This window comes from Pan troglodytes, chromosome 11 (genome assembly GCF_028858775.2).
Source record: "Pan troglodytes isolate AG18354 chromosome 11, NHGRI_mPanTro3-v2.0_pri, whole genome shotgun sequence".
Classification (NCBI taxonomy): Eukaryota; Metazoa; Chordata; class Mammalia; order Primates; family Hominidae; genus Pan; species Pan troglodytes.
This window is the reverse complement of record NC_072409.2, coordinates 65,236,654-65,264,383: the sequence shown is the minus strand read 5'-3', so window position 1 is coordinate 65,264,383 and position 27,730 is coordinate 65,236,654. Positions and strand designations below refer to the sequence as shown.

The following is a 27,730-nucleotide window of genomic DNA, read 5'->3' as shown; positions in this document are numbered from 1 at the left end:
GCTCCTGCTGTGGGTGTCACCAGGAGGCTCTTTGGACTCTTTGGGAAGGAGTGTTGCCTGGTGAGGTGGTGCACTCCCAGTCACTAGGGGTGTACACTCGAGGTTGGGTGAACACCTGCTGCTCATGGTACCCAGTGAGTCTTGCCCAAGCAGGCAGCTGGGCAGAGGCCCTTCTGGGTCTTGGAGTCCAAAGAACTGTAGAGCAGCCCAAGGGGTGTGGGTCAATTTTGAGTGGGAGCCAAGTCTGGGAGCCCGTGTGCATCATGTTTGGGTCTGGTTGGCTTGGCCACCACTGAAAGAAGCGATAAGTACGGGCTCCTGGTACCTGCAGATCTCCTGCAAATGGCCCAGAGAACAGCCTTGAAGCCACCTTTCCCCTCCAGGGGACTGACCCTGTCCCTAATGCTGCAGTGGCGTCCAGGGATCAGTGGAACATTGCTTTGAGAACTCTCCTGCCTGTTACGGAGGCAGCACAAAGCTGGTGCCCCCTGAGCCAACATGGCACTGGGATGGCTTTTTAGGACAGAATTCTGTTGGTGACAGTCACATCTCAAACATAATAGCTGATTTTAAAAGCCAGCAGCAGCAAAGCCATATACCTGAGTATAGGTGGCAGTTGCAGAGAGCCATGGGCTGGAGAGGGTCAGATGGGGCCTCCCACAGGGGGATCCTGCGGGGGCTGCAGCTCAGAGTGACTCCCAGCTCTGTCACTAGCAGGGCGACCCCTTCCTTCTGGAGCCTTAGCTCTGAAAAGCCCCTGGTGGGGGTGCCCTTTCAGATGCCCCCTTTCCATTTCAAAGGCTCTGATTCTCGATCTTGAAGCCAAATGCAGCACCGACACTCGGCTTCAGTTTCCACTGGGACAGCTGGAGGTCTCCTTTCTAGCCCCAGCCCAGGCGGCCAAGCCCATCCTGGCATCAGAATATGCTGAGCGCATTTTGTAGGGTGGCACCTTTTTATCCAAGTTGCTAGCTACACATCAGTGTTTAAAGAGAAAAGAGTGACCTTTCATTTTTTTTCTTGAAACTTGAGGAAACAGGATACATAACTACTGATTTGTTTGTTCTTAAAGAAAACTAAATGCACGACTGCAGAGTGCTAGAGGTGTCTATTTTTCATACTGTGGGGGAAAGTATTTGTGCTGCTTTTTGGAGATATACTGGGATGTCTGGTTTCTGTCCCCGGGCCTGGCAGCTACGTCTATTTTCTGTAGAAGGTGCCACAGTGAGACCTGGAGCCACCCCTTCCTGCCCTGGCACTGTTTAGAGCTGGGAGCCTATGGACTCTTGGCCTGTTTCTACCTTCTATTCAACCACTCTGATGTGGGGAGACAAAAAGAAATATAACTTTTTGATAGTGTGGTAGAAACATTGATTTGAACTATTTTAGTAGAAGGAGTAGCAAACAAGACTGTGGTAGTGTATACTTTGAACTAGATAAATAAAGGCCTCTTTGTGAGCCTCCTGGCCAACAACAACAAATGTCCAGTGTCAAAAAAGAAGTTGAGAAATCCTCGCATAGGACAAATTTCTCACGTTAGAGATGAACACACTGAAGACCATACAAAGTGACCAAACCCAGATCTGACTACTTGTCCAGGAGCCGGTTACAGACAATTCTTTATAAAATAATTGAAAAAAACAAAAACAAACCAACCAACCCCCAAAATTTAAATACACTGTTAAGTCGCCACCTGCTGGTGGAAGGCTGTTGTCACGTTGGAGTGAAACTGCTATTAATAGCATGTGCAACCCTAGAGTTTCCCACTCATTGACCAGGCCCCAAAAATGTGCATTTCTGACATGTTCTCAGGTGATGCTGCTGCTGCTGGTTCAGAAAACATGCTTGAGAACTCCTGATATAACCCAGTCATCTATGTTTCAATCACCTTCTTTATGGATTCTGAGAAACTTCTATTCTTACCCAAAGATGGCTTTCTCCAGGATAATCCTGGTTCCTTTTCTTTATCACTGTTCAAGTTTAGGGTTATCTGTGTTTTTATTTGCTAAATTTGGCTGCCTTCCTCCAGTTCTACTCTGCTATCTTTCTCTAAATAAACTAAAATTTTGACACTGCAAGAAGAAGAATTGTTTTAAAAAGAAACTAAATTTTGTTAGTCTATGCAAAATATTAAGATGGACATCTTATTTTGTTCCTCTTATATCATATTATATACTTAAAGTTAAGTAGTTAAGGATGGTATATTGTTTCAGAATAACTGTACCTCCAATCATTACCCCCATGGCAAGTTCTATAATATCAACATTCACCATCCTATCTCCATGTTACAACTACAAAGTGACCTACCAATAAGGAGTTACTTTTATTGTAAAGTTAATGTAAATAATTTGTCTGGATTTTAATAGAAGCTCTGCTTTTTAAGATGAATTGATTCTTCTTCCATTTCTTCACTAACACTGTTCTGTTTGCATATTTTAACTGGGATTTTTCTAGCAGTTCTCACATTTGACATTAGGTAGATGATACAGAGGAACATTAAAGCTGTTTCCCATAAACGATGAATTATGGACTGAAAAAGAGCTTCTTATGTGAGAAGAGATGGTGACTTGAGAATAGTGTTGAGTTCCAGAATGGATTTTCTGTTCATTACACTGAAAATGTTGGCATTTTCTTTTCTCTGATTGTAATGTCTGCCTTCTGCTTGTTATTCTGATTAGCATGTTTCACTGTAGAAGGTAGCTAATATATTTTGTTTGGTGGAAGAAGAATTGTAAACACGTGGATAGTATTTGTATTGGGTAACTGCCGGTAATGTCAGGTGAGCCAATCATAAATGTTGGAAAATATAGACTCTGTTACCTTTCAAGACTTCATATTAAAACATTGTCCCTCTCTTACTTCATCTTACAGCAACGTTTACTTAGATATGGAATCCATTTCAAATAATCTGTGGAAATACAACCGCTATCGCTACATCATGACCTACCACGAGAAGCCCTGGCTGCCCCCACCTCTCATCCTGCTGAGCCACGTGGGCCTTCTCCTCCGCCGCCTGTGCTGTCATCGAGCTCCTCACGACCAAGAAGAGGGTGACGTTGGATTAAGTAAGTTGTTCTATGTGAGGCAGGAGAAAGAGAGCAAAAAGTAGGATTCAAGGCAAAGATGCACTGGAGTATTATAAATTAAGTTCAGGGCACTGTGGGGCTCTGGGAGTTCCCTGACAATAGATTATCAGCTGATGCTCTGGGTCTAAGTAAATATATTGACCTCATTATAAGGTCGCAGTGCCTTTTGCCAAGATGAACGGATACTTAGAAAGGGATAGGTAGGAAGAGAATCTCTGCTTGATTGTGTAAAGGCTTTATGTCACATGGAAAACTTGTGTTTTCTCTGCTGACCGGAGAACTCATCAGAATAACTCCTAGAGTGTGGTCATGTGATGTGTACTGTTCTCCTTGTTGTGGAAGATGGAATTCAGACAGAATGGAGTTACAGAAGGCCTTGGGGTCTAAGAGAAAAGATAAGCAAAGCTGGGCTTTAACCAGAGTCACGATCCTCTGGTTCTCTAATCTACTGAGCATGGAGATGATTCTGAAATGGATGTTTCTTATTTTCAAGAACCTCAACTCAGAAACTGGGTGCGGTAGTGCATGCCTGTAGTCCTAGCTACTCAGGAGGTTGAGGCACAAGAATTGCTTGAGCTCAGAAGTTTAAAGCTGGGGTGCACCATGATCATGCCTGTGAATAGCCACTTCCGCCTGGGCAACACTGTGAGTCAGGATGCGGAAATAGGGGTTCTCACTTGTGTTTTTTCATAAGCTTATATATTTTGAGGTTTTTCTAATTCATCTTGTTTAGCCAGATCTTCACTGCATGATATGACTATCGTACTAATTGTTGTCAGAGAACATTGCGTTTGGTGGTTTTATTCTGTAGTTCCTGTCAAGCAGTTCCACAATTGGTACCAGGCCCATTTCTAGATAGTTCCCAGAAATACAGGAAGCAGGGGGCATAAATGCACAATCCTCTTCCCAATTCCTAAATCTAAAATACCTCTGAAAACTGAAAGCCTTTTTTCTTCACAAATTGGGGAAAGACTCATTTGGCCAAAAAAGGCTGATGAGAATTGATGTGAAGCCATTTATTCTCTTTATTTCTTGTAGTATGAATATTCATTGATGTTGGCTGCAGAAAATAGCAATATGTTTGATTTTAGGGATTGCTTTAATCTTAACTAGGGATTTCACTTCATTTATGACATACTCACTATATTAATTTTCTGAAACTAGAAAAAAACAGTTCTGAATTCTAAAATACTCTGGACTCCAGGAGTTTCAGCTAAGGGGACAGCGGGCTATTTATGTGTTTAGGTAGGTCCTTAGGGGGACAGGTCATCCCCTGCAGTATATTATGGGGTTGACAGGGTGATATGCTTTTGCTGGTGGTAGGTGACTCTGTGAAGTATTTTTTCTCCTCCTAAGTCACTTTAAAGATTTTTTTTTCTTTTTCATACCCTGCTCCCTGACCAAGAGATTCAGCCTTTGTACGAAAGCCAAAGCATACCTGAAGTTAACTTGAAGGCTTATAATTATACTGTAAATTTCAGGCTGCTAATAGAGAGACGTCCCAGGCTTTGGCTGCAGAACCATTGCAACCTAATAGCAGAATGTGAATCGCTTGATAAATCCTGGAATTGACTAGGACTTGCCCAGACTTCCTAGTACCACATGAAAGAACGTTTCCTGGGTTCACCTTGGTCTGTGCTTATAGGATGATTCATATAAAACTCAAGTAAAGTTTAAAATGAATTCACCCTGAGCTTTCTGGAACATTGTTGAATTTTCATAACATTGCTTCTGATCCTTTATATTGAGGATAAAGACATTTACACAAGGGGCAGCAGTGCCACCTTGCGGACAATTACAGGAAAGCACCACATACTGCAAGCTGCGCCTGTCATTGGAATTACTCTGGATTGTTTGCTCTCAGGGATCCACATACGGTTCACATCATGACACCTGTAAAGTTTCTTGCTCATAGGAGATTCTTTAGTGAAAGAAGACATTAGAGTTGGGTAGGGGATGGGAGATACCGAATCTTTTCAGTGTCTGAGAATTTTTTTCCTGCCATTTAAATCAGAAAGCACTGTATACCTGAGTTGTGAATACATTTTACAGCTGAATAATACTTTTAGCCATGTTTTCAATTTAAAATTCAGATTTTTTGTCATTAATTTTAACAGAAAATAATGTAACAATTGCATTTTAAATAAATTCTGGAGAATCGTATTAGTTCTTTTTCTCCTAATGTAAGCAAAACCATTCAAGAAAGAGAACTTTCCAATTTAATCCTTTTAGCAGCATCACTTCATTTATATATTTTCTAAGTATTATAAACTTGCTTAAAAGATGGTATATTATTCTATTAGGCAACAGTGAAAGCCAAGGTAATAGACCAAATGTGAATGCTGGAGTTTGATGAAGAATTGTGTTAGCCTTATAATATCACTTAGTGATGTGTCTTTTTAATGAGTTATTTATAATTGTGTCAGAGAAGGTATACAGCTGTGACTGGCCATTGAATGGTAATAATAACATCTCATTCTTCAGTAGAAGGATTTAGTATGCACAAACTCTGCGTAACAAGGTAAAACTTTCTTATACTTACTGGATTAATTTCAATAGACTGCCTTCTTCTAATCTTGCATTTAACCTATTGGTTATTTACTGTCATTGTAATAGCTAAAAGAGTTGGAAGACAGGTTGATTAATGAGCACAAATATACACTTTGATAGAAGAAATAAGACCTAGTGTTCAATAGATCGGTAGGGTTTTTGTTGTTGTTGTTGTTGTTGTTGTTGTTGTTTGAGATGGAGTCTCGCTCTGTTGCCCAGGCTGGAGTGCAGTGGAGCGATCTCGGCTCACTGTAGCCTCTGCCTCCTGGGTTCAAATGTTTCTCCCACCTCAGCCTCCTGAGTAGCTGGGATTACAGGCATGGACCACCACACCCAGCTAATTTTGTTTGTTTGTTTGTTTTAAGGAGCTGAGAGTTTAATAGGCAAATAAGAAGGAAGAAGCTCCCCGGTACAGAGATAGAGGGAGGGGGGCTCCAAAGCCGAGAGAGGAAACCCCCAATTTTTGTATTTTTACTAGAGGTGGGGTTTCACCATGTTGGCCAGGCTGGTCTTGAACTCCTGATCTCAAGTTATCCACCTGCCTCGGCCTCCCAAAGTGCTGGGATTACAGGTGTGAGCCACCATGCCCTGCCATCAGTAGGTTGACTACAGTTAAAATTAATTGATTATACATTTCAAAATAGCTAGAAGAGAATAATTCAAATGTGTCTATCTTAAAGGACAGGTAAATATTTAAGGTGATCTGCCTCAGCCTCCTGAGTAGCTGTGACTACAGGCTCGTGCCACCAATTACCCTGATGTGATTATATGAATGTATCAAATTATCACATGTATCTCAAAAATATGTACATCTAATATGAATCAATTAAAATTTAATTAATTTTAGAAAGTGTTGGCAGAGAGAAAAGAAGACAGATTCCCCATTTTCATATAAACGCAGTGAATTTTTGTTAAATGTGAAAGCATTCTAACCTGTGAAAATATTGAAGAGAAAGAATTCTATATATGAGTCATTTTCAAAGAATGAGTAGGAGAGACCCAGGCTGGTGTTTCCAGTTCTTTCTTTTCTTTTCCTTTTTTGAGACAGGGTCTCGCTTTTTAGCCCATGCTGGAGTGTAGTGGCGTGATCACAGCTCCTGCAGCCTTGACCTCCCAGGCTCAAGCCATCCTTCTGCCTCAGTTTCCTGCGTAGCTGGGACCACAGGCGCCTAGCTAATATTGAAATTTTTTTTGTAGAGAGAGGGTCTGCCTGTGTTGCCCAGGCTGGTTTCTAATTCCTGAGCTCAAGCGATCCACCCCTGCTCAGCCTCCAAAAGTGTTGGGATTACAAGCGTGAGCCACTGCGCCCAGCTCCTAGTTGTTTACTGGTGCTGTTTCTGCATTAATATTAGAAATAGTTTGACAAGGTGACAAACTTTTATCACAACAGGCTATAGTTTCTCATTTTCAATACAAGTGGAAGAAAAGCCACTCATGCCCTGAGGTGAATAATGATTCTTTCTGTGTTTCATACTTATTTCTATAGAACTCTACCTCAGTAAGGAGGATCTGAAAAAACTTCATGATTTTGAGGAGCAGTGCGTGGAAAAATACTTCCATGAGAAGATGGAAGATGTGAATTGTAGTTGTGAGGAACGAATCCGAGTGACATCAGAAAGGTAAAAGATATAAATCTTTTCCATTCTGAAACCACTAACACAACGTGATTCTGCTAGAATATCTAAAGGTGTAGAAAGATCTACTTTCAAATCCCAGAGGTTTGAGTTCTTTATAATTTGAAACATTTAATAACATATAATATTCATGTAATCAAAGTATATTTATTAAGCATCTACTATATTCCAGGCACTCTTTTAGTTACTAGGAATAAGTGGTTAATAAGACATAAGAATCCTTGTCCTCATGGGACTTACATTCATGCGCGCGCGCGCGTGTGTGTGTGCGCGCATGTGTGTAGGTGGTGAGAGAAATGAAGTGGATGGAGAACAAAACCTAAGTAAGGAACCACAAAAATAGATTTGTAATTGATTATCAGGCAGTAAAAGAGCTATGAAGAAAAATAAAGTAGCTGGAGAGAACAGGAAATGATGGTGGCGTGAAATCTAGCGGAGCTGGGGGTTGAGTGGACTGTTTAGATGGTCTGGTCCTAGAAGTCGCTCTGAGGGCATTGAGTGGAGGCCTGAAGGAAGTGAGGCAGTGGGCGAGGCAGGGGCGTCTGGTGGAATAGCGCCCCTGGCGGAAGGAACAGCAAGCGCAGCCGCCTGAGGCCACATGGTGTGTCTGGCAGCAGCCAGAGGGGAGGAGGAGGTAGATGGAGGGTGCTGGTTGGATGGGGAGTGGGGTTCTCAGGGCGTCTGACCGGCGGTTGTTGTGCAGTGGAGTTGGCGGCTGCTTCACTGAAGTGGGTGAAGACAGAATAGGAGAAGCAGAGACTGCAATTACAGGTGGCTTTTGGGAGAAGTATTACGGTGCAGGGAAGCTTGGTATGGGGACACGGTAAGGTTTTTTTGTTGGATTTTGCTTAATGTGGCAATAAATAAAACAGCATGGTCCTGAAAATGATCCACCAGCAAGGGAGAAACTCAGGAGTGGAGGGAGGAGGCCATTTGCTGAAGAGAAGTCCCTAAGAAGCTGGGAAAATGGAGGGTCTGGCTTTTTCCCCGAAGCAGGGGAACGGGACAGGATATGGCCAGAGTAGACGGGAAGGCAGACAAGGTTGGTGGGGACCCAGGTCTTGAGGCAGAGTCGTCGGCTGGGTGTGCCTGTGTGTGGGATTTTGAGGGAGGCAGGCGGTATGGGGGACATTCAGAGGTTTGAGGAAAGAGGAGGAGACATATTGGAGAGACTGAACATATTAGGAAGCTATAATGTGATCTGAGTTACTGTGGATTTATTACTAATTGTGGGTGCATGGCATCGTGTGAAAATATGGAAGGCTATATGTGATGAAATGCATTTTTTTAAAACATAGAATTGTTCTTGTAAATGGAAGCAAATTGACAGAAGTTAAATGTGTTCCTCTATTTTTGAACATACATGGAACTGACTATGATGTATTATATCTAATTATGCATGTTTTTTTCTGATGTCCAAATATCAGATAGAGAGATATGAATCCTTAAATATGGCTTTACTTAAACTGAATCTCATGAAGAACTTTCTAAATGGTTCACTATAGGCATAAGTCATGTTTATATAAATCTGGACTTCTCTATTGGTACCATATTTATATAAATCTGTGTTTCTGTGCCTGATTGAATTTCAGATTAAATTTAATATGGAGAAAAAATTGAATATCAAAGATTGAGTCCACAAAAATTGATTTCACCTACATAATATCTTTAGTCCATAGTTATATGAATTTCTCTTTCCTTCTTCTACACGTTCTGCGCCCCTTTATAGCTATGCTCATTGAGTCCGACGGGCAAGCTTTGTTCTCCGTTTTGTATGAAGCATAGACTCGTATTAGGAGCTTACGGAGCTGGGATGAAGTCCTGCTTCAGGCACTTACTAGTTATATGGACACAGGCAAATTTACTGAACCTCCTTGGTTTCCTTCCTTCCTCCCTTCCTTCCTTCCTTCCTTCTTTCCTTCCTTCCTTCCTTCCTTCCTTCCTTCCTTCCTTCCTTCCTTCCTTCCTTCCTTCCTTTCTTTCAACGGAGTCTCACTCTGTCACCAGGCTGGAGTGCCACGGCGTGATCTCGGCTCACTGCAACTTCTGCCTCCCGGGTTCAAGCAATTCTCCTGCCTCAGCCTCCCGAGTAGCTGGGATTACAGGTGTGTGCCACCACACCCGGCTAATTTTTTGTATTTTTAGTAGAGACGGGGTTTCACCGTGTTAGCCAGGATGCTCTGGATCTCCTGACCTCATGATCCGCCCCCCTCGACCTCCCACAGTGCTGGTATTACAGGCGTGAGCCACCATGCCAGGCTGTTTTCTTATTTGTAAAATAGACATGGAGGCCGGGCAAGGTGGCTCACTCCTGTAATCCCAACACTTTTGGAGGCTGAGGCAAGTGGATCACTTGACATCAGGAACTCAACACTAGCCTGGCTAACATGGCAAAACCCCGTCTCTACTAAAAATACAAAGAAAATTAGCTGGGAGTGGTGGCACATGCCTGTAGTCCCAGCTACTCAGGATGCTGAGGCAGAAGAATCACATGAACCCAGGAGGCAGAGGTTGCAGTGAGCTGAAATCGCACCACTGCACTCCAGCCTGGGCAAGAGAATGAGACTGCGTCTCAAGCAAACAAACAAACCCCAGAAATAGCCCTACTTCTTAGAGATGCTGTGAGGATTAAATGAGATAATATAGATGAACTGTGTGGCAGAGTGCTGACTCATAGTAAGAGTACAATGAAAGTTATCTATTATTAAGTAAAAATGGGCCCCTCAAAATTGTTAGTATAATTTCTTTTTAAATACAAATTCCCCTCCAACCCTTAAGGAAAGGGGGATGAACAGATGAGATGTGGACAGGATAGCCTCCCTGCCTCCCCAAGATTATGAACTGGGATAAGTTTATGGAGAGCCGTTTACTCTAAACTATAAACTAAGGAAGGATTTTAGGTGGACAAAGATATGGACAGATTTACCTTCAGTAATGGTGTGGATTTGAGGGGGTCAGAATAAGAACCAGGAAGACCATTTGAGAGAATAGTGCAGTGCACTGATGTGTCCACAGCCTCGCCAAGGGTGGTGGTGGTGGGATTGAAAGGAAGGGGTGAATATGACATTTAGAAAGAACAATTCATTAGGCATGTTAAGGATCAGATGTGGAGCTAAGGGAGAGCATAGAGTCCAGCACGACTTTCAGAAAAGAGTGGGGTAATCAGGTGAAAGGTGGCACCACCGAAATAAAGAAGGCACAGTAGGTGTGAGGAGAAAGCAATAAGTTTTAGATTTCTTGACCTTGAGATTCTTGTAGTATATTTAGCCAGAGATGTTCAGGAGGCTTTGGATGTGTGCATCTGAAGCCCCTGGGGAGCATTTGAACTGGTGGAGGAGCTCATCTGCTTATTGGGACAGTCAACTGTAGGAGTCATCTGCCTATTGTAGGAAACTAAAAGTATGACAGAGGAAGCGATTATGCCCAGGAAGCAAGAGTGAGGGAACCTAGTGAGCTGAGAGTTAAATCCTGGGAGGTGCCAACACCTGTAATGGGCAAAGAGAAACTCATGGAGAAGACCATAAATAACCATTCAGAGGAGTATAAAGAGAACTAGAAGAAGGCGGTATCATAAACTAAGGGAACATAGAGTGAAAATTGAGAAGCAGACATTTATAAACAATTCAATGATAAAATCCTAAAAACATTAACCATCATAAAGCATTGTCTTTCTCTTGGATTCTTTTCTTGGGATTTGAGTAGAGGGTTAGAAATTAAATGGATATGTACCGTCTGAAAATTATGGGTACTTCCAAGAGATTTAGAATTTGGTTATGAAGCTCTAATTTATTATTATTATTATTTAGATAGAGTGATCAGAGCTCATGCACCCTTGAAATCCTGGGCTCAAGCGATCCTCTTGCCTCAGCCTTACAAGTAGCTAGGACTACAGGCACATGCTACCATGCTGAGCTAACTTTTAATTTTTCATTTTTATAGAGGCAGGGTCTTGCTAATGTTGCCCAGGCTGGTCTTGAACTCCTGGCCTCAAGCAACCCTTCTGCCTCAGTCTCCCAAAGTGCTGGGATTACAGGCGTGAGTTACCGCATCTGAGCCTGCAGCTCTAATTAAACTTCAAAATAGAATCTATTTTCCCTCTTGATGGAGCTATCTCAGTGGCACTGTTCTTATACTGTCATCTTTGTTGAGGTCATTTATGGGGACCTCATAAATGAGGTATGGGAAAGAGGGGAGAATATTTCCTGAGGTAACTGAGCAATAGTTTGAAGAGGGAAGGGAAAAAGATTCAGAGGATTTTGCACGTTAGCCTACTTCTGAAGAAGAGATTGCTATATCCTTCTCGAATCAAGTGAGTTGTGACAGTGGAAAAAGAGAACATAGCAAGGCTGTTTTAAATCTTACTTTCCCTATTTGGGACTCTAACTTCTTTTTTGATTCTAGTAGTGTAAGTCAGCTTTTCCCTTTCTCTGTTCTGTGGAGTAAGATGCTTTTAGGTGTTTTTCCACATTAAGCATGTTTGGTACATTATATTTCGGAAATGCTGTGGTTTTAAAAAATATTTAACATAATGTGCATTGTAATTCATCAGTACAGTTATAGCTTAAGCAGGTCCCACCACTATTTGACCATGAAACCTTACTGAGGAACATCTGTGACACCTCCCAGCATGAGAATTGTTGTTCATTTAGTACTTCATGGTACTCTAGGAACCCCCAAAAGAAATTGCCTAGATCCTAGGTGAGTTGCTGAGAGGTACCAGAAGGCAGTGGTCAATGCCACTGAATATGGAGTCGGCCTGTCTAGGTTTGATGCCTGACATTTTCATGGGCCATGTGACTCTGGCTATGTGACCTAATCTCTCTTTTTTTTTGAGACGGAGTTTCGCTCTTGTTGCCTAGGCTGGAGTGCAATGGCATGATCTCAGCTCACTGCAACCTCCGCTCCCTGGGTTCAGGTGATTCTCCTACCTCAGCCTCCCCAGTAGCTGGGATTACAGGTGTCTGCCACCACGCCCGGCTATTTTTTTTTTTAGTAGAGATGGAGTTTCACCATATCGGCCCTGCTGGTCTTGATCTCCTGACCTTAGATGATCCACCTGCCTCAGCCTCCCAAAGTGCTGGGATTACAGGCATGAGCCACTGTGCCCGGCTGACCCAGGCTCTTTTCTATGAAAGGATAATAGTAATGCCTACCTTATAGGGTTGTTACATGGATTAAATAAAACAGTACAGGTAGAACCTTTATAAAATGCTTGGCACATAGTGAGCACTCAGTGAATATGGTGATTTTCATGATGATTGTAATTATACTTGCCGTTATCTCATTTTAAGGCATCTTGCCTAAAGGCCCATAATAAAACAATTACCATTCTCATCTTTCTTCCATCCTCGTACCTTGCATGGAGGAAACTAAAATTATAAATTTTATGTGTCAGAATGACTGAAAGGCTAAATTAATGTCGTTGGTGGTCCAGCAATATAATTAAAATATGTTTCATGGGACATCAAGTTTTAGAAAATAAGTCTATAAAAGCAAGGGACCTGATTTGAGGGTGACCAGGTTGTTTGTCTAACAGGTTTCTATTGTAGCATGTTACCTGTGGCTGTGAATAGTTGCTGGTTTCTATTGTATCCATTCGATGTGACTGCTGCTAATGGAACTTAATGAGTCTCCATTACTGGTGTTCAGACTGTACTGTTTTTGAATTAGATGAAACAGTTCACTGGTTGGAGAGGCTCTAATTAAGCATATTTGGAAGGGAATATACATATATTTTGTGCTGTTTCCCACATCATCCTTGCCAGTTCTAATTTTGCAGATTCCAGAAGGTCAGGAAGCATTTGTTAAGCCTCTATTGAGTTATAGAAGTTGAATTCTATAGCAGAAGCAAGAAAGAGAGGGTTCTACTCACATAGAATATAATAAAAATGGAAGGTGCCACTCTTTTTATCTTTAATTTCTATTTACAAAGCTCCCAGAAAGAGGAAGTGGAAGATCTTTCTTTCAATCCCTGTGACTTGAGATGTGTTCTAAAGATGGGAAGTCTAACACTATTTTGGGAAGTGCTTGTTACAGCTGAGTGTTAAACTCTTCATGGCGTAATCACGACTTCTCCCTGCCCCCAGATAAGAGCGGGAATCATGTTTCATTTCTGCAATGGTCATGTCAGTCATGACACAATTGGTTAGGTTCCTTCCCATGCTGTTTCTTTATTTTAATCTTGTTTATTGAAGATTTTCATTATTGAGAAACTGAAACTATACCTCCTCTCCCCCAAATAATAGAACGAAACAAGGGAAGAAAAGAAAGAAAAAACAATGTGATATGCCAGAGTTCACTGTGAAAATTTTGGCTTTTTAAAATTTAGTCTTCCACATATTTCCAGTTAAAATGATACTATTTTGTATCCTGTTTTTTTTTTTTTTTTTGCTCTTAACACATCAAAAATATTTTCTCCAATTAATTACATATACTTTGTAAATATATTTTAACTATTGTTTCTGAACTTAAAATTTTATACCAAATTTGAAAACATAATGCCGAACATAATAGACATCCCCAGCCCTGCCTCTACCACTAGAAATAGCCCAAGAAAATAATTATCAACAATGTATGATTTTTAATGGATGCATAATATTCTATCTCACAATATAACAAACATATCTGTCTGCTTTAGCATAGTAAGATTATGTTTCCTTTATAATATTGTGTCCCTATGTTCCATCCTTGCTACCACTGAGTTGTTTCACTTTTTCTTTTTTTAATTTGCTAGGTTAAAACAAATGCTGTTATGATATAGATGAACTCATTATTATCTTAATTTTCATCTCTGATTACCTAATGAGGTTGACTATTTTACTGGGTTTCCTTACCTTTTGTATTGTATCCTTTCATCTGTTCATGTCCTTGGGAGTCTTTGTAATTTTTTTTCCTCAATAAATTGTGAAAGTTTTTGCTTAATCAAGAGATATCAATGCCTCATCAAATTTATTAGAATACAGTTTTCCAATTTATTTTTGTTTTAAACCTTTGTATTCTATTTTTGCATACAAGTTTCTTTTTATGTAATCAACTCATACATGTTGTAATTTATTCCATCACTCATGAAGTTTAGATAGCTGCATTAGTTTCCCAGGGCTGCTGCAGCAAAATACCAAAAACTATGTGTCTTCTAACAGAACTTTATTGTCTCAGACTTCTGGAAGCTAGAAGTCCAAAATCAAGGTGTTGGCAGGGCCGTGCTTTCTCCGATGTTGCTATCCTTCCTTGCCTCTTCTAGCTTCTGGTGTTTGCTGGCAACCGTGGATGTTCCTTGGCTTGTAGATGCATCATTCTAGTCAATGGCCATTTTGTCCCTGTGTGTCTTCATATCGTCTTCCCTCTGTGTGTGTGTATCAGGATTTCACATTATAAGGACACCAGTCATATTGGATTAGGATTCAGCCTGATGATCACATTTTAACTTGATTACTCTATCAATATCTGATTTCCAAATCAGGTCACATTCTATGGTTCTGGGGTTAAGGCTTCAACATATCCTTTTAGGGGGATACAAAACCAACCTCATCCACATACAGAGATAATTACAAAGAAATGTACAGACAAATAGTAACCATCTCTCAATTAAATTAATTTTTACTTTTTTTTTTTTTTTTTGAGATGGAGTCTTACTCTGTCGCCCAGGCTGGAGTGCAGTGGCGTGATCTTGGCTCACTGCAACCTCCGCCTCAGTCTCCTGAGTAGCAGGGATTACAGGTGCCTGCCACCATGCCCAGCTAATTTTTGTATTTTTTAGTAGAGATGGGGTTTCACCATGTTGGCCAGGTTGGTCACAAACTCTTGACTTCAAGTGATCCACCTGCCTCCCACAGTGCTGGGATTACAGGCCTGAGCCGTTGCACTTGGACTAATTGTTACATTTAATTCAATTTACTTGCAACTTACATTTACATTTGAAAGGTGAACATGTGTTGTGTTGCTTTTACATGAATCAATGACTGAACATCATAATCTTGGGTTAAAGTATTCAAAACAACTTTAAAAATTTGCATTAGGCTTTTTCTGAATATAAGTCTTCTAAAATGGATTTTGTTTGAAACTTGGGAAGCCTGTTTGAACAGTAGAGTTAGAGTTTTTTTTTTTTTTAATTTTAAAGATCTGTGTTTTTTTTCTTTTTCTTAATTACATATTTGATTATTGATTCTGTTTCTGTCATTCTTATTTCTTCCTCAGGATCTCCTACATGCATTAAAATTGTACGGTGCTTGCTGTTAGGAAGTATTCAAGTGTTTGTCATGTAAATGAATAAATATATTAATGAGTAAAAATGGGATGATTGATCACACAATTGAAGGAATCATTAGCTGGAACTGGAAATGTGGTTCTGAAATATTAAAAAGAAATAAGGGCTGGAAATGTAGATATGTAAGTTTTTCCTCTCCTGTGGGTAGTAGTGGGCATTATAGGAATGGATGAGATCACCTGAGTTGAGAGTTATGTATTGGGCAAAGAAGAAGGCAAAAGACAGACTTAACCTAGGGAAGCAGCTGAGGCTCAGGAGCCATTTAAGGATGGAAGTAAGGTAGGAAGAGAGCAAATTCCCACTGGCTTAATGTGCTTGTTGGTTTTCTCCCTTCCTTCACCACTAGGGTTACAGAGATGTACTTCCAGCTGAAAGAAATGAATGAAAAGGTGTCTTTTATAAAGGACTCCTTACTGTCTTTGGACAGCCAGGTGGGACACCTGCAGGATCTCTCTGCCCTGACTGTGGATACCCTAAAAGTCCTTTCTGCTGTTGACACTTTGCAAGAGGATGAGGCTCTCCTGGCCAAGAGAAAGCATTCTACTTGCAAAAAACTTCCCCACAGCTGGAGCAATGTCATCTGTGCAGAGGTTCTAGGCAGCATGGAGATCGCTGGAGAGAAGAAATACCAGTATTATAGCATGCCCTCTTCTTTGCTGAGGAGCCTGGCTGGAGGCCGGCATCCCCCAAGAGTGCAGAGGGGGGCGCTTCTTGAGATTACAAACAGTAAAAGAGAGGCTACAAATGTAAGAAACGACCAGGAAAGGCAAGAAACACAAAGTAGTATAGTGGTTTCTGGGGTGTCTCCTAACAGGCAAGCACACTCAAAGTATGGCCAGTTTCTTCTGGTCCCCTCTAATCTAAAGCGAGTTCCTTTTTCAGCAGAAACTGTCTTGCCTCTGTCCAGACCCTCTGTGCCAGATGTGCTGGCAACTGAACAGGACATCCAGACTGAGGTTCTTGTTCATCTGACTGGGCAGACCCCAATTGTCTCTGACTGGGCATCAGTGGATGAACCCAAGGAAAAGCACGAGCCTATTGCTCACTTACTGGATGGACAAGACAAGGCGGAGCAAGTGCTACCCACTTTGAGTTGCACACCTGAACCCATGACAATGAGCTCCCCTCTTTCCCAAGCCAAGATCATGCAAACTGGAGGTGGATATGTAAACTGGGCATTTTCAGAAGGTGATGAAACTGGTGTGTTTAGCATCAAGAAAAAGTGGCAAACCTGCTTGCCCTCCACTTGTGACAGTGATTCCTCTCGGAGTGAACAGCACCAGAAGCAGGCCCAGGACAGCTCCCTATCTGATAACTCAACAAGATCGGCCCAGAGTAGTGAATGCTCAGAGGTGGGACCATGGCTTCAGCCAAACACATCCTTTTGGATCAATCCTCTCCGCAGATACAGGCCCTTCGCTAGGAGTCATAGTTTTAGATTCCATAAGGAGGAGAAATTGATGAAGATCTGTAAGATTAAAAGTAAGGAATAAACATTTAAAATATCAGCATTAAGTCCTTTGCATTGCTACTGGTTTTGTTTTGTTTTGTTTTTTAAATCTGTGACTCTTAACCACATTGTCATTCTCCCCATTCTCTCAGCTTTTTCTGTAAAACAAAATGTTCCCCACTTACTGTTGTCAACTTTCTCATGTAGACCATTTCCTTGCAGATCTTTCAGGCTCTTCAGAAATAGGGCAGGGAGCATGGGTCAAAGCGAAAATGCTAACCAAAGACAGGAGACTGTCAAAGAAAAAGAAGAATACTCAAGGACTCCAGGTGCCAGTAAGTGTACTGTTATTCTGTCTTTTAGGTTTTGAGCAGTCAAGGTAGTGGCCTATCTTAGTTTGATTTATCTTTACTGTAAAGTGCCATCTACACAAAATAACATTGTGTTGAAAGGATTGAAGATATAATTTGTTCCTCTTTTTAAGAGATGAGGTCTTGCTATGTTGTCCAGGCTGACCTTGAACCTCTGGGCACATGTAGTCCTACCACCTCAGCCTCCCAAGTAGCTGGGACTACAGGCATACACAACCACACCCAGATATAAATTTAAGAGTCATTAGAGTGGATATACTGCAATTTACTTGTCTGCTAACATGTTGAAGGACATTTGGGTTGTTTTCAATTTTTGGCTATTCCAAAAAAGCTGTTATGAACATTTGTGTACAAGTCTTTTTGTGGACATATGTTTTAATTTCTCCTTGGTAAATACTTAGGAACGGAATGTCAGAGTCATATGGTAAGTGTTTTTTAATTTTTGAAGAAACTTCCAAACTGCTTTCCAAGGTAAACGTAACATTTTACATGCCCACCAGTAATTTATGAGCATTTCAGCTGTTCTACATCCTCACTGTCTTAGTTTGTTTTGTGTTGCTATAATAGAAATCTAAGACTGGGTGATTAATAAAGAAAAGAAGTTTATTTCTTACAGTTCTGGAGGCTGGGAAGTCCAGGGTGGAGGGAACATATCTGGTAGGGACTTCTTGCTGGTAGACACTCTCTGCAAAATCCTAGGTGGCACAGGGCATCACATGGCAAGGGAGGCTCCTGAGAGAGCCAAACAGGCTTTCATAACAGATCCACTCTCATGATAAATAACCTATCCCCTCCATAATCCATTAGTCCATTAACTCATGAATGAATTAATCTATTCATGAGCCAGAGCCCTCATGATCCACTCACCTCTTAAAGGCTCCATCTCTTAATATGATTACACTGGGAATTAAGTTTTAACATGAGTTTTGGAAGGAACAAACGTTCAAATCATAGCACTCGCGAATTCAGTATACTCAAATCTTTTAAATTTTAGCCATATTAGTGAATGTGTAGTGGTATCTCATGGTACAATTTCATTTGTATTTCCATAGTGACTAATGCTACTAGGCATCTTTTCATATGTTTATTTGCCCTCTGTACAGTCATGCATTGCTTAATGATGGGGATACTTTCTGAGAAATGTGTCATTAGGTGATTCCATCATGGCACAAACATCATGGAATGTACTTACACAAACCTAGATGGTCTAACCTACCACATGCCTAGTCTGTATGATGTAGCCTGTTGCTCCTAGGCTATAAACTTGTACAGCATGTTACTGTACTGAACACTTTAGGTAATTGTAACACAATGGTATTTGTGTATCTAAGCATATCTAAACATAGAAAGGGTCAGTAAAAGTACAGTATAAAAGATAAAAATTGGTACACCTATATAGGGCACTTACTTGCAGGACTTGGAAGTTGTTCTAGGAGTGTCAGTGAGTGAGCGGTGAGTGAATGCAAAGGCCTAGGACATTACTGTATACTACTGTAGACTTTATAAACACTGTACATTTAGGCTACACTAAATTTATAAAAAACAAAATGTGCTACGATGTTATCACAGCTGTAATGTCACTAGGTGACAGGCATTTTTCAGTTGCATTATAATCTTATGGGACCACCGTTGTATTAGTGGTCTGTCATTGACTGAAATATTGTTATGTGGGGCATGACGGTATTTTTGGTGACATGTTTGTTCAGATCTTTGCCCATTTAAAAAATTGGGTTGTTGTCTTATTATAAAGTTGTGAGCATTTAAAAATATATGTTCGATATAAATCCTTTTTCGAGTAGATGTTTTTGCAAATATTTTGTCTCAGTGGTTTGCCTTTTAATTTTCATAAACGTCCTTTGAAACCATAATTTTTTTGATTAAGTGTTTGATTCTTTTCTTTTATAGTCTATGATTTTTTGTATCACATTTAAAATATTTTTGCCAAGATCACTAAGACTTATTCTCATGTTTTCTTCTAGGAATTTTATAGTTTTAGTTCTTGCTTGTAGGTCTATAATCCATTTTGAGGTAATTTTTGTATATGAAGATAGCTAAGAATTGAGTTTCTTCTGCCCTTCTCTTTCTTTCTTGAATATGAATATCAAAATTTTCTACCATTTTTTGGTTAAAAGATATCTTTTTCAATTCTGTTCTTGACCATATTAACAATAATAGAAGATATCTTTTTTCTGTTGTTGCCTTGACATCTTTGTCAAAAATTAATTGACCATATAGGTCACAATATGTATGGATCAATTTCTATCTCTATGCCAATATTATGTTATCTTGAATACCACTTTATAATAAATTTTTAGCCATATATTAAAGGTCAATTTTCTTTCTTTTTCAAAAAGTGTGGCTATTTTGTGTTCTTTGCATTTCCATATAAATTTAGAATCAGCTTGTCAATTTTTATAGAGAAGTGGACTGGGATTATGAATAGAATTGCCATAGATCTATATGTCGATGTGGGAAAAGTTGACATCTTAACAATAATGAGTCTTCTGATTCACGAACATGATGTATTTCTCCATTTAGGTCTTCTTTGACTTCTTGAAGTAACGTTTTATAGCTTTTAGAGTACTGATCTTGCACATATTTTGTTAAATGCATCCCTATTTCATATTTTTGAATTTTATTATAACTGCCATTAGTTAACAATTTTAATATCCGATTATTTGTTTATGGTATATAGAAATTTTTTAATACTGGTCCTATATTTTGCAACCTTGCTAAACTTCTTTACTTGAGTAGATATTGTGTAGCTTTTTAAGAATTTTCTGTATACATGACCATGTCATCTACAAACATAGATAGTTTTACTTCTTCCTTTCAATCTGGACATGTTGTATTTCCTTTTCTTGCCTGATTACACTCAACAGAACCTCTGGTATAATATTGACTAGAAGTGATAAAAGCAGATATCTTTTCCTGTGTCTGTTCTTAGGGGAAAAGCATTTAATCCTTTACCATTAAGAATGAGGTTAGCTATAGGTTTTTCTATAGATGCCCCTTATCAGGGTGAAAACTTTCCTTCTGTTTTTAGTTTTCAGAGAATTTTTATCATTCATGGATATTAGCCTTTGTCAAATGCTTTTTCTGTATCTACTTAGGTGATCAGATATTTCTCCTTTTGATTTTGTTATTTTACAGTGAATTTCATTCATTAATTTTATAATGTTAGAATTCTTAGAATATTAAATTACCTTACTGGGATAAACCCCACTTGGTCATGATGTATTTTTTTCATATTGTATTCATTTTGCTAAACTTTTCATTAGTTTTTTTGCATCAGAATTATTGAGGGATAGTTGTCTTTAGTTCACTTTTATTGTAATATCTTTGTCTGGTTTTGGTATCAGGATGATGCTTGGTTTATTTAGTGAGTTGGGAAGTATTCCCTCCTCTTCAGTTTTCTGGGTGAATTTGTAAGGAATTGATATTATTTCAGTCTGAAGTATTCGGTAGAATTAACCAATGAAACCATCTTTGTGGGAAAGCTTTTAACTACAAATTCAATTTCTGTAATAGATATAGAGCTATTTAGGTTATGTAATTCTTCTTGAATGAGGTTTTTTTGTGTATGTCAAAGAATTTATTCATTTTGTTTAAGTTGTTTAATTTATTGGCATAATGTTCATAATCTTCTCTTATTATTCATTTATTGTCTTTGAGATCTGTGGTTAGTGACATCACTTCTTTTGTTCCTAACATTTTATTTTATTTATTCATTTATTTATTTTTGAGATGGAGTATCGCTCTGTCGCCTAGGCTGGAGTGCAGTGGCTTGATCTTGGATCACTGCAACCTCTGCCTCCCAGGTTCAAGCGATTCTCCCACCTCAGCCTCCCAAGTAGCTGGGATTACAGGTGCCCACCACCATGCCTGGCTAACTTTTGTATTTTTAATAGAGATGGAGTTTGACCATGTTGACCAGGCTGATCTCGAACTCCTGACCTCAGGTGACCCACTCGCCTTGGTTTCCCGAGTGCTGGGATTACAGGGGTGAGCCACCATGCCCGGCTGGCCTGTTCCTAACATTTTAAATTTGGGTTTTCCCCTTCCCTCCTCTCCTTTTTTTTTTTTTTGACAGGGTCTGTCTCTGTCGCCCAGGCTGGAGTGCAGTGGTGCAATCTCAGCTCACTGCAAACTCTACTTCCCAGGGTCAAGTGATTCTCCTGCCTCAGCCTCCTGAGTAGCTAGGATTACAGGCCTGTGCCACCCCGCCCAGCTGATTTTTGTATTTTTAGTAGAGACAGGTTTTCGACATGTTGGCCAGGCTGGCCTCAATTGATCCGCCTGCCTCAGCCTCCCAAAGTGCTGGGATTACAGGCATGAGCCACCATGCCCAGCCTCTGATTTCTGTTTCATTCATGCTTGCTCCTATCTTTATTATTTCTTTTGTTCTATTTACTTTGGGTTTAACTCTGGTCTTCTCTTTCTAGGTTTTTTTTTGTTAGTTAGTTTGTTTTTTTAGACAAAGTCTTTCTCTGTCGTGTAGGCTGGAGTGCAGTGGCACCATGTTGGCTCATGCATCCTCCGCCTCCCGGGTTCAAGTGATTCTCCTGCCTCAGCCTCCCAAGTAGCTGGGACTATAGGCATACACTACCACACCCAGCTAACTTTTGTATTTTCAGTTTTGGCCAGGCTAGTCTTGAACTCCTGACCTCAGGTGATCTGCCCACCTCACCTCCCAAAGTACTGAGATTACAGGTGTGAACCACCACGCCCAGCCTCTAGTTTGTTAAGGTAGAAACTTTGGTCATTGATTTCAGACTTCCTTCTTAATTTTTTTTTTTTTCTTTTGAGGCAGGGTTTCACTCTGTCACCCAGGCTGGAGTGCAGTTGTCATCTCAGCTTATTGCAACCTCTGTCTCCCAGTCTCAAGTGATCCTCCCACCTCAGCCCCTTGAGTACCTGGGACCACAGGTGTGCCACCACACCTGGCTAATTTTTTTTTTTTTTTTTTTTTTTTTTTTTTTTTTTTTTGTAGAGACGGGGTTTCTTCATGTTGTCCAGGCTGGTTCTTAAACTCCTAAGCTCAAGCTATTCACCTGCCTCAGCCTCCCAAAAGTGCTGGAATTACAAGTGTGAACCACTGTGCCTGGCCTTCTTTTCTAATGTAGTCATTTAGTGCTATCAAATTCCCTCTAACCACTGTTTTAGCTCTTTCCTACAAATTTTGATGTGTTGTTTTTATTTTCATTCAGTGAGTCTTTTTATATTTCGTTTGGAAGTTTTAGATCTCAAGTAGCAATTCTGTAAGAATTCACCTTTCATGATCTTAATGCTCTGCCTTATTTAAAAAATGTTTACACTTATTTTTCCAAATAATAATCTGGATGCATTAAAAAAATACCTCAGCCTTTCTTAGAATGAGAAGCAGAAGCAAAGAAATTAGTATTGAGACAATTATGTAAAAGAACCTTTTAGGGGAGAGATAAGAAAGGCTGTTCTTTCAGGAAAAATGCCATGAGTTTCTGGAATCCCAAGAAATATGCACTTAAGTAGATTTATTTTTGGAATAGTTCAAATGTCCAGAGTTAAACTAGAAATTGCAACTGAGTTCAATAATTCAAGCTTGCATTTATTTATTTATTGCTTTTGAGTTACCAATTTACCGCATTTGTTCTGCAGCTCGGAAGTATATAGGACAGATATTATTGGCTATCTATTATTTTAGTAATGAAGGAAAAGGGGCTCAGAGACATTAAGTGATTTTCCCAAATTCACATGGCTTCTAAATGACAGGGCTAGAATTCCAACACAAATTCTTTGGATTCTAATATTTCCTCAAAATATGATCTCCTATTAGCAGCATGAGCATCACCTGGGAACTTAATAGAGATTCAAATTCTTCCTCCTTCCAGACCTGCTGCATTAGAGATTCCAGAGGTGGGACCCAGTGACCTGTGGCTTAAACCAGCCCCCAAGTCCTTGGTGATTCTGATGTGCACTCAAGATTAAGAACCAAGGTGTGGAGCAGGGGTTCTCAGTCATGACTGCAAAGAGAAATCACATGGATGCTTGTGTCCTGCCAGCCTAAGTGATGGGATTTGTCAGCACTTCCCAGGCAATTGTCATATGCAGCCAGTGTTAACAGACACTGCCCTTCACCGTGGTGCTTCTGTTAGTGTGACTCACAGTGCTTTTGAATTAATGTCACTGTGTTCCAACAAGTGTCTTTCTCTCCAGATCATAACAGTCAATGCCTGCTCTCAGAGTGACCAGTTGAATCCAGAGCCAGGAGAAAACAGCATCTCTGAAGAGGAGTACAGCAAGAACTGGTTCACAGTGTCCAAATTTAGTCACACAGGTATGTAACATCTACAATTTTGGATCCCAAAAACCCTGGTGGGGTTTTCTCAGGGTACAGTCTTTAGACCATTGGCGGTTCCTCCTGTTCTTTCACATGGAGATGAGGGAAAGAGAAGATGGCTACACTCTGTAAGGAAAATAGCATTTTTCTGTTTTTCATTTTTATGAAAGGGACAAAATTTTGTTTGTCTAAAGGACTCCAGAAAAGAAAAATTAAGATTTAGATAGTCTCTTGTATTCAAAGCTGTTGAACCTGACTCAGAGTGTTTTATCGAGACAGCATTCATTTAGTCTGATTTATGGATAGGGGATTGTCTAATTTTATAAATTCTTAAAGTACACATGACACTGATATGGACTGCTACACAGAATTCAGTGGGTTAAGTTATATTTGGTTATTTACTACTGTCTACATTTAGTGTTTATTCTGTGGGCAATTATCTCTTAATAAGCTTAATAATGGTGTTTGTAGAGGAGAGAAGATGGATCAACCAGCTAGGAATGAATACTATGAGCTAGGCCTGGACGGTGAAATAGGTCTGGACAGGTAAGATGAGGGCAGATTGTGAACAGAAAAGATAGCAATGATAGGAACTTTGGGCTTCTTGCATTAGATAAGAGACATTTACCAATTTTTAAACAGAAAGGACTAAGTGATTAAGTAGTCATAAGGTTTTAAAAATATTTAAAATACTAAGTTTAAGGTACAAGTAGACATTGTATTGAAATTTAGGCTGTCAGACTTTTCTAAAAATCTGCTTGTTCATATGGTAAATGGTTCTCAACCAAGGGGTGATTTTACACGTTCCCTTCACTTTCCCCATGGGACACTTGGGAATATCTGGAGATATTTTTGTTGTCATAACTAAAGTGGGGGGAATGCTCTTGCCACCTAGTGAGTAGAGGCCAGGGATGCTGTTAAACATCTTACAATGAACGGGATAGATAGGTCCTCATGACAATTATCCAGCCCAAAATGTCATTGCTAAGGTGGAGAAACCCTGATTTTGTGTTTAAAAATACTCAGTTGTCTGTTAAATCACTGAGAATCAAGTGGTCTCTAAGCTGAAAGAGACATTTAGAGATTAAATTAGTCAGCACCCCCTCAATTTATAGATATAGCGTGAGAGCTTAATTTACCTTGACTTTAATCATACCATTTACTAGAGACCATAAATTTGGATAAATTAAATCCCACACCTAAAGACATGACTCCAGGACCAATTATAAATAGATTGATTTTATTTATAAATGTCATATATTTATATTATATATATTAGGTATTATATTTTTTATAAATAGTATAATTTATGTTTAGGATGTTATATATCATTCTTAAATCATTTAAGTTCTTTCCAATGAATTTCAAACATCGAGAGATACAAGTGGCAGGAGGTTTCTGGGAAAGAATCTCATTAAGTCAGATGATCAGAGGGGGAGGTAAAGCTAGGGAAATAGGTTGATCCGAGTGCCCGGCTAATCTGAGTGAGTAATGAGGCCCACTGTCTTTCTTGAACCACATCCAGAGTTGAGAAGCTTGTTTTTTTGAAACGTGTCTGAGTTAATAATTAATTGAAAAAGAATTAAAAAAATAAAAGTCTGTGAATAGGCAGATGCCCTATCAGGTAGCATTCTCTCTCTCTGTTTTTATTTTAAAGACAGGGTCTGGCTCCATCACCCAAGCTGGAGTATAGTTACGTGATCACAGCTCACTGCAGCCTTGACCTCCTGGGCTCAAGCGATCCTTCCACCTCAGCCTCCCGAGTAGCTGGGACTATAGCATGTGCCACCATGCTTGGCTAATTTTGTTTATTTTTTGTAGAGATGGGGGTCTCACTATGTTACCCAGGCTGGTCTCAAACTCCTGTCCTCAAGTGATGCTCCTGTCTTGGCTTCCTAAAGTGCTAGGATTACAGGCATGAGCCGGCTACTCCACTTGGCCTTCAAATAGTATTTTTTATACTTCTTGTATACTTTTTTTTTCCAGCACAAAATCATTAGGAAAAATGCAACCGTTATCTCCTATTTTTAGTCAGGACTCCTAATAAGTATTATTCTCAGAATTAATCCAACCAAGTATTCACTAAATATTTATTATGCATCTACTATATGTAGTAACTCTGTAGGTACCAGCTACAAAAAGAATAACAGTAATGAACCTCATCATCCTTTTTAATAAAAGGCTAAAAATTAAATCTATTTATTTGATGGCATTCCTTTCTTTTTTTTTTTTTTTTTTTTGAGACAGTCTCACTCTGTCGCTCAGGCTGGAGTGCAGTGGCACAATCTTGGCTCACTGCAACCTCCGCCTTCGGGTTTCAAGCGATTCTCTTGCCTCAGCCTCCTGAGTAGCTGGGATTACAGGTATGCACCACCACACCTGGTTCATTTTTATATTTTTAGTAGAGACAGGGTTTCTCCATGTTGGTCAGGCTGGTTTTGAACTCCTGACCTCAGGTGATCCACCCGCCTTGGCCTCCCAAAGTGTTGGGATTACAGGTGTGAGCCACGGCGCCTGGCCTCTATTATTCTTTTGTTGTTCTTTTTAAGTAGCCTACTATGATGTTTGATGCAGTTGCTAAGGAAGGATTCCTAACTAGACTAGGAATGGAATTAAATTTCACATATTTTAAATAAAGCATGTGCAATAGTGTGCAGGATAAGGTAGATATAAAAAATTGCTAAAGGTGTTGTCTTATAAGAGGACAGTTTATGGATCATTTAATTCTTGACTTCAATAGAGAAGTGTAAGTTGTTATAAATGTGAAAGTAACTATAGAAGAATAGAAATAGAATATATAGTTTTCAACCTCTTGAGAAAAAAAGGATAAAGGAAACTTGGTAAAACTTGCTAAAAACAGAAAGGGAAAACTATATCCAAGTTTAAATGAATGTACTGTGTTCAGATTTTTCTATTTGGGAACTGTGATTTGAATGTAACACATTTTCATGTATTTTCTAATCTTTCTCTTCCTCTTTACAAGGTGTAGAACCTTACATACATCAGAAAATGAAAACTAAAGAAATTGGACAATGTGCTATACAAATCAGTGATTACCTAAAGCAGTCTCAAGAGGTAAAAATATTTTAGGAGTTAAAAAAAAAAGCATTCGAGCATGCAGTGCTACTCTTGACTACGCCCATTTTACCTTTATGTCCCTTAATTGGCTTCTACTTTTTATTGACAGTCTGCTTAATCTTTGTTTTGAAGCTATGCTCAGTTGAATTTCTGTTCTATTTTTTCAATCCCCTCCACATTATTCTTTCTTTGACATTTTTCTTTATGCAATTTACCTATCCACTCAATAATTTATCCTGGGGATGTTCAGCATGAGAGAGAAAGAATTCAGGAGTTTTCAAAACTGTTTTCAAATATATGAAAGTTGTCATGTGGAAGAAAAATAAGCTATTTTCTATACACTTTTAAGAGGTAGATCTAGAATCAACATATAGAAGCTACTGGGAGACAGATTTCAGCCCAATCTGAGGAGAAATTTTTAGCAATTGGAGCTTTCCAAGCATGGAATGATTTATTTCTGGAAGTAGTGAGTCCCTCACTAGTGCGATCAGTCAAGCATAGGCTGAACAAACCTCTTTGCAGGCATGATGGAGGGGATTCAAGCCTTGCAGGGTAAAGACCCTTAGTGTTTCTTCAATGCTGAGATTCTCTGGTTTTGCAGTCTGTTTTTCTTGCTGTCTAAAAATATGGGCCTTGTTTTGTGCCATCCGCCACGTGGGAAGTGTGAATAGTTAGCTTAACCCAAGAAACCTAATTTTAAGTCTTTGTTTGAATATTACCTGTTTGAACTTGAGAACTGTTGAGACATGACCTTTATGGCTAACAACCTCAGATATTCTTGTAGGAATAGCATCTGTGAAAGATTTTCAAAGTAAAGTGTCAGACTACTTGAGGGTGATTGGAAGCAGGGACCTGTGTTCAAATTCTGGCTCTGCCACTTTCTACGTTTCAAAGCTATGTACATCAGTTAACCTACGAGCTTCATTACCTGTATCTCTAAAGTGGGACTAATGCCATCCTTATAAGATTACTGCTAATG

At 39.7% G+C, this 27,730-nt stretch overlaps 1 protein-coding gene across 8 annotated transcripts in view; it reads left to right on the top strand.

Moving 5' to 3' along the window:
- TRPM6 (transient receptor potential cation channel subfamily M member 6) overlaps positions 1-27,730 on the top strand; it is a 163,738-nt gene that overhangs the window by 108,914 nt on the left and 27,094 nt on the right. For all 8 annotated transcript variants that reach the window (XM_016960963.4, XM_009456736.5, XM_063787774.1 and 5 more), the window contains 6 exons: positions 2,872-3,065; positions 7,123-7,255; positions 15,880-17,015; positions 17,206-17,318; positions 23,550-23,670; positions 26,657-26,748. In XM_016960963.4, the coding sequence (XP_016816452.2) occupies positions 2,872-3,065; positions 7,123-7,255; positions 15,880-17,015; positions 17,206-17,318; positions 23,550-23,670; positions 26,657-26,748 (1,789 nt within the window). The remainder of the gene's footprint in view (positions 1-2,871; positions 3,066-7,122; positions 7,256-15,879; positions 17,016-17,205; positions 17,319-23,549; positions 23,671-26,656; positions 26,749-27,730) is intronic.